This window comes from Nicotiana tomentosiformis, chromosome 6 (genome assembly GCF_000390325.3).
Source record: "Nicotiana tomentosiformis chromosome 6, ASM39032v3, whole genome shotgun sequence".
In the NCBI taxonomy this organism is placed as follows: Eukaryota; Viridiplantae; Streptophyta; class Magnoliopsida; order Solanales; family Solanaceae; genus Nicotiana; species Nicotiana tomentosiformis.
In genome coordinates, this window is record NC_090817.1 from 11,277,358 (window position 1) to 11,286,358 (window position 9,001).

The following is a 9,001-nucleotide window of genomic DNA, read 5'->3' on the forward strand; positions in this document are numbered from 1 at the left end:
CATTGCGCCGGACTTGCGTAACCTGGTTTATATTTCATGTGTATTTTGTAAATTATTGTATAGTGAGCAAGTTACCCAGTGTGCACCCGAAAAGTAGTGGCCGTAGATTTTCTTGGGAATTTTCAAAAGATAAAAAAATATATATTAGGTATCCAAAATAATTGAAATGCGCGCAAGTGGATAAGGAAACCACAAAATAAACAAAATGATTATACTTCAAAATTTATCAAAATCTAAAGCATCAACTATTAAGATAAACCAATAATCGGATAAGCTAAGTTGTGAGTCAAAATGTGTGCCCCACCTAAGCAGTTGTGCATTTCTCCTACTTGTTTATAAAGCAGTTGCAACATCTCTTCCTTAACTTCCCTCATAACTAAATCACCTTCAAAACCTACGTACATAGAGTTAAAACACACACACACACACAATGAGTTAAAATATTGGTATAAATATCTTTACATACTTGGTTCTCAAAAGAATCAATAGAGAAGAAGAAGAAGAAGAAGAAGAAGAAGAAGAAGAAGAAAGACAAGACAAAAGTGTCATTCTTTTTGTTGGTTTTAACGCTCCTTTCGCCTTCTTCTGTTTCTTTCTACTCTTTTTTTGAAAGACAAAAAGACCAATAACCTCTTTTTGTTGAATGTGAAAAAAATGCTAAGAACAAATGTGTTGCTGCTGCTGTTCTTAGTATTATGTTCATTGGTTTTTTCTTCAGTGAAAGCCACTGTTTCTTACGATGACAGAGCTATACTCATAAATGGGAAAAGAAAAATTCTTATTTCTGGTTCTATTCATTACCCAAGAAGCACTCCTGAGGTAATTATGCAGCATTACTTTGACAATTTTTTTGTTTCCTTTAAAATGTTTTTTTTTTGGGTTGTAAAAATCTTTTGTTTACACATTTTTATGGCTTCTGGAAAAATGGTTTGTCTTGCTATTTGTAATTTTTATTCCCTTATGCTTTTTGGCTCTATAATTCTTTTTTTAAAATTATGAATTTTTTTTTTTTTTTTTTTGTTATTGGTAATTTCAGATGTGGCCTGATCTTATACAAAAGGCAAAAGATGGAGGTTTAGATGTTATAGAGACTTATGTTTTTTGGAATGGGCATGAACCTTCACCTGGAAAAGTAATTCCTTTTAACTTTACTTAATTTATTTTTATTTTTAAAATTTAAATCAAGATTCTGCAATTAGTATCTAAAAACAAAAATATTAAGCTTTTAATATTTTGTTTTTAATTTTCAGTATAATTTTGAAGGGAGATATGATCTTATTAAGTTCGTCAAGTTGGTACAAAAAGCAGGACTTTATGTCAATCTACGTATTGGCCCTTACGTTTGTGCAGAATGGAACTTTGGGTAATTTACAAAAAATAAGTTAATATATAAATGACTTGGCTTTAGTTTTTTGCAGCTTCCCCTGTTTTATACTCTGTTTTATTTTTTTAATTTGGTTGCAGGGGATTCCCTGTTTGGCTAAAGTATGTTCCTGGTATGGAATTTAGAACAGACAATCAGCCTTTCAAGGTCTGGTTTTTTACTTTCCCATCGTCTAAAAGCTTAAGTTGTTAGAAAAATTATATTTTTACTTAATTATATTATGTCTTAACCTTTTTTTACGTGTGAGTTTAATTCTTTTTGTGGGCTAAACACAAAACAATAACAACAACCAGGGGCGGAGCTAGAAGCCCAGCTACGAGTTCGATCCAACCCAGTAATTTTTGTTCAAATAGTATATTTGTGTTAAAAAATTTATTAAATACGTACGAATATTAAATTTAGAACCCAATTATTAGCACTTTAAGTCTTTGTTCTAAATTTCAAAATAGTTGGGGGTCGACGATATGTATCTCATTCCTTTCATTTATCTCAATTCATATCATCAATATCAAAATAAAATAAAAGTGTACATAATAATAATAATAATAATAATAATAATTGAAGTTGTGTACCAAGACTGAACTGTCATGTTTACTGGTTGACTATAATGAAGGTGGCTATGCAAGGATTTGTACAGAGAATAGTCAACATGATGAAGTCAGAAAAATTATTTGAACCTCAAGGAGGACCAATAATAATTGCCCAGGTTTGAATTATGCTCATACCTTGTCTTTATTTACACTGTTTCTACAAATGAATTTGGAATTATTTTCCCCTAATTGTAATTTATCTCCTAATTCTCGATTAGTGGAAAAATTATAATTTGATAATTAATGCTGCAGATAGAAAATGAGTATGGACCAGTAGAATGGGAAATTGGTGCTCCTGGTAAAGCTTATACAAAATGGACTGCTCAAATGGCTGTGAGTCTTAAAACTGGAGTCCCTTGGATTATGTGTAAACAAGAGGATGCCCCTGATCCTGTGGTAAGCATTTCCCAATTTCCTCCTAATTTCAAATAATTGCATAATATTTTGGGGATTATTTCTCGATTTGTTCGTGTCATCCTTACGAAGGAGAGCCTTGGCGTAATCGGTAAAGTTGCTGCCATGTGACTATGAGGTCACAGGTTCAAGCCGTGGAAATAGCCTCTACAATAGATCCTTGTGGTCCGGCCCTTCCTCGGACCTCACGCATAGTGGGAGTTTAGTGCACCAGGTCTATTGCAGAAATGTTGGGTAAGACTGTGTACAATAGACCCTTGTAGTCCGGTCCTTCCCGAATCCTGCGCATAGCGGGAGTTAAGAACACCGTACTGTGCTTTTTGTTCGTGTCATCCTTACGTAGAGACCATGCTAATCTTCATTGTATGTTTAGATTTACCTATCTCTGTTTTGCCTGCCCCCAATTTAATGATAACGGGTCCCATAATATAGTTTTGGTAGACACAGTTATCTCGTAATTGAGTTCAAAATTTCTAATCTTTTCTATATCAGTGATAAATATGGTGGCATCATCTAGCTACAGTTATTGGCTATGTTACTCGTAAAGGCGAATTCAGGATTTAAACTTTATGGGTTCAGCAAGTTAATATTATGGGTTCATATCTACTATTGGTTGAATTTTAGTGTATTTTTAATCATAAATTTATGCTCCGCGCCGAAAATTATGGGTTCAGATGAATCCGGTGTCAGAAGGCTAGATCCGCCTCTGGTTACTCGGATCTTTTCTATATCAATGGTAAATATAGTGGCATCATCGAGCAATAGTTTTTAGCTATGTTGCTCGCATCCTTCAAAAATGCGACCGAGTGATTGTCAGATTCTTCAACAATAATGCATTTTTGGAGGATCCGACACGAATGTAGATGCAGTTTTGGAGGATCCAAGCTACACAGGTTTTGGAGGACTGGGTTTTAGTGACTTCATTACAGTATTTGTTACTGTATAAATTTTTTATGTTGTGGATTGATATAGATTAGGAGTAACTTGTCAATTCTTGAAACAATAACTGTTGCAACTTGTTTAAAGATTTTTTTGGATATCTCTCTCTCTAGAACTCATAATTGTTTTTTTTATTCTGCTACAGATTGATACCTGCAATGGCTTTTACTGCGAAGGATTCCGTCCCAATAAGCCTTACAAACCAAAAATGTGGACAGAAGTCTGGACTGGCTGGTAAATTCCAAGATTGCCAAATATTTGATTATAACATCTTACTTAACCACCTATTTTAGTTGCTTAATTCAACTACTATATCTATATTTAGGTATACAAAATTTGGTGGTCCAGTTCCTCAAAGGCCAGCTGAAGACATTGCATTTTCAGTTGCAAGGTTTGTTCAGAACAATGGTTCATTCTTCAATTACTACATGGTAAGTTTGACCTTTCATTTCGTGTTACAGTTTTTGCTGTTACTTAGAATATAAACATAGAAGGGGAGCTTTGACGTAACTGGTAAAGTTGATGCCACGTGACCAGGAGGTCACGGGTTCGAATCGTGGAAACAACCTCTTGCAGAAATGCAGAGTAAGGCTGCGTACAATAAACCCTTGTGGTACAGCCCTACCCCAGACCCGCGCATAGCGGGAGCTTAGTGCACCGGGCTGCCTTTTATTTATTTTTTTAGAATATAAACGTAGCTATTTGTCCTATTGATATGTTCTTGTATTTTATATTGTGGTTGCTTCAGTATCATGGAGGAACGAATTTTGGCCGAACATCTTCAGGGCTTTTCATTGCAACTAGCTATGATTATGATGCTCCTCTAGATGAGTATGGTACGATAAAAAACCCGATATCTTCTCACATCTGCACAACAAAAATGAATATAATGGAAAAATTTCTGCAAATTTTTTGTGCTTATCTTGACTATTATTCGTTTTATGATGTAAAAGGGCTGCTGAATGAACCAAAATATGGGCATTTGAGAGACTTGCATAAAGCAATTAAGCTATGTGAACCAGCTTTAGTTTCATCATATCCCACAGTGACTAAGATTGGCAGTAATCAAGAGGTTAGCCTGATATAGAAAATTGTATGTTTATGGTCGAATAATCATACAATTATTCTCTACCTTCCAGATAGGGGTAATGTCTGCGTACACACTACCCTCCTCAGACCACACTTGTTTGTGTATGGTCGAATAATCGTCTTGATTTGTCTTCTAACATTGTTTTACATTTTTGTGGCCAATACAGGCTCATGTCTTTAGATCAAAATCTGGAAATTGTGCTGCATTTCTATCAAACTATGACTCGAAATATGCAGTTAAAGTCACATTTCAGAATAAGCCATATGATCTGCCTCCTTGGTCCATCAGTATTCTTCCTGACTGCAAAACTGCTGTTTATAACACAGCAAAGGTAATGAAAATAAACAAAATCCTACTAATACTTTTGTCGAAAAATACAGATGAGAACATTTTAGGGACAGAAGTCGTAATGTCCTCTATGTGATGCTGCAGGTTAGCTCCCGAAGCTCGAGCATAAAGATGACATCGACAGGTGGTGGACTTTCTTGGCAGTCATATAATGAAGAAACTCCGACTGCTGATGACAGCGATACACTTTCAGCAAATGGACTATGGGAACAGAAAAATGTCACCAGAGATTCCTCAGACTATCTTTGGTACATGACAGAGTGAGTAACTTCCACTTTTTTTTATAAACGATTTTATCTTGTTCCATCTTTACTTGGCAGATCCTATATCCTCAGCGGCAGAACCAGAAACTTATACAAGGGGATTCTAAAAATATTATAGGATGTCATATATGGAATTTGAACCTATGACCTAAAGCAATTTTGAACACCCCTTTACTATTATACTTGAACTTTTCTTCACGTCAAGGGGATTCAACAGCTCACATATAACCAAAAAGATCATTTTTACTCTATTTGCACCAATGTAATTTTTCATGGAATCAGCCACTAACCCTTACATTAGGGTAGGTTGTCTACATCATATCCCTAGGGGTGCGGCCCTTCCCGGACCCTGCGTGAACACAGGATATCTTGTGCATCGAGCTGACCTTTTTTGCACAGTATAATTTTCCGACGAAGGGATACCTAGTTCCGCCACTGGATATCCTGATAATGTTGTGTTTACTTTCTCCAGTGTAAATATAGCATCTGATGAAGGATTTTTAAAGAATGGAAAGGACCCTTATCTCACTGTTATGTCGGCGGGTCATGTCTTGCATGTCTTCATCAATGGCAAACTATCAGGTAGTGGGAACTGCACTCTATTTGGGAATATGGCTAAGTACTTTTTCCTAACAAACTACAACTTTCAAGTCTATTCTTATCTCCTTTTGATCTCTATATGTTCTTGACTTGTGGTAGGAACTGTTTATGGGACATTGGATAGTCCAAAACTTACATATAGTGGCAATGTGAAATTAAGAGCTGGTATTAACAAGATTTCTCTGCTCAGTGTTTCTGTTGGTCTCCCGGTTAGTTTTCTACTTCATGTTTCTTTGGCCCTTCAATTAGCAATGATAACTGAACCATTTTTGTAAAATTGTATATAACCTATGGTTTTAAATCGCCATTTCAGAACGTTGGCGTGCATTTTGATACGTGGAATGCAGGAGTTCTAGGTCCAGTCACATTGAGTGGTCTCAATGAGGGGAAAAGAGACTTAGCAAAACAGAGATGGTCTTACAAGGTTTGTTTACTAATTGCTTCTGTTCTCTCCCTAAAGCTTGATTTTCATATAAGTTTTTGAGGAGACGAACCCGTGACCTATAAGTTGTCTCCATGTGACCTATATGTCACGGGTTCGAGCCGTGGAATCAGCCATTGATGCTTGCATCAGGGTAGGCTGCCTACATCACATCCCCTTAGGGTGCGGCCCTTCTGCTTCGTGCACTAGGCTGTCCTTTTGTTGAGGAGACGAATGAAGCTACTTAGATGTGAGAGTAACGAAATATATATAGAGAGTTGATACCTGACAAATCTATAATTTGCTTATTTGCAGGTTGGTCTAAAAGGTGAATCATTAAGTCTTCATACATTAAGTGGGAGTTCTTCTGTTGAATGGATTAAAGGTTCACTAGTGGCTCAAAAACAGCCCCTGACTTGGTACAAGGTAAATTCCAATCTACATATTGCCATGTTTTCTTAATCAATTTTATGATCTTGAACAATATATTGTAGCAGTGTAGTTAATATATTGATAAATTTTCCAGGCTACATTTAACGCGCCCGGAGGAAGTGACCCTTTAGCTTTAGACATGGCAAGTATGGGGAAAGGTGAGATATGGATAAATGGCGAAGGCGTAGGTCGCCACTGGCCTGGATATATAGCACAAGGTGAATGTGGAAAATGCAATTATGCTGGAACATTCAATGAGAAGAAATGTCAAACTAATTGCGGACAACCTTCTCAAAGATGGTAAGAAATATCCATAATTCCTACAATAGTAGAGCTAAATATGGTACTATTTAACTCCAGTTTGTTTTAAAGTAACTTTGTGGAACTGTTAATTTCAGGTACCATGTTCCAAGATCATGGCTAAAACCAAGTGGAAACCTATTGGTAGTATTTGAAGAATGGGGTGGTGATCCAACAGGAATTTCTTTGGTCATAAGATCAAGATAAAGAGCTTTAAAAGGTATGTGAATTCCTTTTTTGCATTGCATTAGCTGTTAGAGTTTACTAAGTCCAAAGATTTATATTTTTTAGGCAGCTTACATTAGGGTAAGGTTGTCTACATCATACCCCTTGGGTCGCAGCCCTTTCCCAGACCCTGCATAAACTCAAAATGCCCTTTTTCAGGCAAAGTTATGCTGCAATAACCTGTTGTCCTGATTCAAAATTCAGTATTTTATTTCGCGTCTAAAACCATGAGTTTATCTTAGTATTAACCTCAGGATCTCATACATCCTTTTGCTATTGAGTAAACTTAAGCATAACTGTTACTCCAATGTTTTACTTATAATTTCCTCTTAATCCAGAGCTGCATAGGACAGTAAGCTTGTTCAGTAAATATGGTGCTCGAAAACCTTATGAGCGGGAGCTTCGTCCGAATACATAAAAGAAGTTAACTGTGGAGGCTATTTGCAGCTGAATAAATCATTTTGAAGTACAGATTACAGGGATATAGTTTTTAAAAAATTCCCTTGCTTCAGTGTAAGCATTTGGTTTAGGAAGTTCTATAGAACTCTGCTGATTGGGGCAAGTGATTTGAAGAAACTGTACAGTTTTCAAGTACAATTGCCAGTATCATTTTGTATTTAGATTACAAATAAAGCTTCATGTATATATACAACTACTATTTGTTGATCACAAGGTTGTGAAATAATACAAGTTTCATTATCAAGGAAGCCAATTTTCACTCTCGTATGCCCCTCTCTTTACCCTCTGTAGCTGAACTTTCTTACTTATGCGATGAGGACCTTACTTAGTATTGAAATTGAGTGCTCCCCGCCCTATCATCCCGTGTTTCAGCCAACTTTTTTCTTGTCGGAAAATCTCTCTTTTGACTTTTCTTTGTAACAGTACTACTACTATATTGTAGTTTCTATAGAGCCTTGCATCATTTCTTTTTCATTTTTACGTGACTCAATTAATAGTTATTTGTCGTATCAACCCACAAATATTAGCCATTGTGTTGCCATCATACATCAGCTAATCTAACACAGCGAGTATCAACTATAGAATAGATCAGTTCTAGCTAATATAAGAAGGTTCTGATATAACACTATCAACCACAAATCTGATCAAAATTAAATCTTAGACGAGAAAAGGGACCTCATTTTTTTTTTTTTTTTGCCATTATACCTTGATGCATTTTCTTGAACTTCATCATCAAAATTTGAAGGTAATTGTTGATGTCTCACATCGGCTAGGGGTGAGAAGCTTGGTTTCCTTATATGGTTTTGTGCGATACTCACCTCATGAGCTAACTTTTGAAGGGAATTGCTGCATTTTCTTGAATTTCATCATCAAAATTTGAAGGGAATTGTTGGTGTCTCACATCGGCTAGGGGTGAGAAGCTTGGTTTCCTTATATGTTTTTGTGCGATTCCCACCTCATGAGCTAACTTTTGGGGTTAAGTTAGGCTCAAGGTCCATTTTAATATGGTATCAGAGCCAGCCCTCCACCCCCTCCCCCCCCCAAAAAATATCTTATTTCACCGATATTGTGCCCCCATCTTATATTGTCCACGCTTCAGATGTCCAGTCTGATGTGTTTACGAAGATTTCGGCGCATATTTTATAGCAAAATATTCGAGTAATATGAATCCTCAAAATATGTTAGATACAAATTCAAACAACCTCTAAATGTGTTTATGTTGAGATTTTTTGTTATTTAAGACGAAATAGTCTTAAAATGAAGGTGAATGGGAAATGGAGGGAAAATGAAATTTTTTGAGTAAAATTTTAAGTTTCCCCCTCTTGACAATGAGACATTGTCCCATATTGGAAGAGGAAAAGATTTTTGGTGGACAATGAGATATTGTCCCATAAAGAAGCTATGACTTCTTCGGAATCATTGTTTTGGAAAGAGGCATTCAATAGTGAAATAGAATCCATATTGAACAACCATACATGAGAATTGATTGATCTTCCTCCTGGAAATAAACCTTTGGGTTCTAAATTGATTTTTAAG

General features: G+C 36.0%; 1 protein-coding gene across 1 annotated transcript; it reads left to right on the forward strand.

The window, feature by feature from the left end:
* The first annotated feature begins 522 nt into the window (after nt 1-522).
* Nucleotides 523-7,713, forward strand: LOC104095082 (beta-galactosidase-like). Its single transcript, XM_009601130.4, has 19 exons — nt 523-819; nt 1,037-1,132; nt 1,251-1,363; nt 1,465-1,531; nt 1,998-2,090; nt 2,227-2,370; nt 3,473-3,561; nt 3,653-3,758; nt 4,076-4,163; nt 4,281-4,399; nt 4,584-4,748; nt 4,850-5,025; nt 5,501-5,610; nt 5,728-5,837; nt 5,942-6,052; nt 6,365-6,475; nt 6,576-6,781; nt 6,880-7,001; nt 7,345-7,713. The coding sequence occupies exons 1-18, from the start codon at nt 655-657 to the stop codon at nt 6,986-6,988; spliced, it is 2,178 nt and encodes a 725-aa protein (XP_009599425.1). The 5' UTR covers nt 523-654; the 3' UTR covers nt 6,989-7,001; nt 7,345-7,713.
* The last annotated feature ends 1,288 nt before the right edge of the window (nt 7,714-9,001 follow it).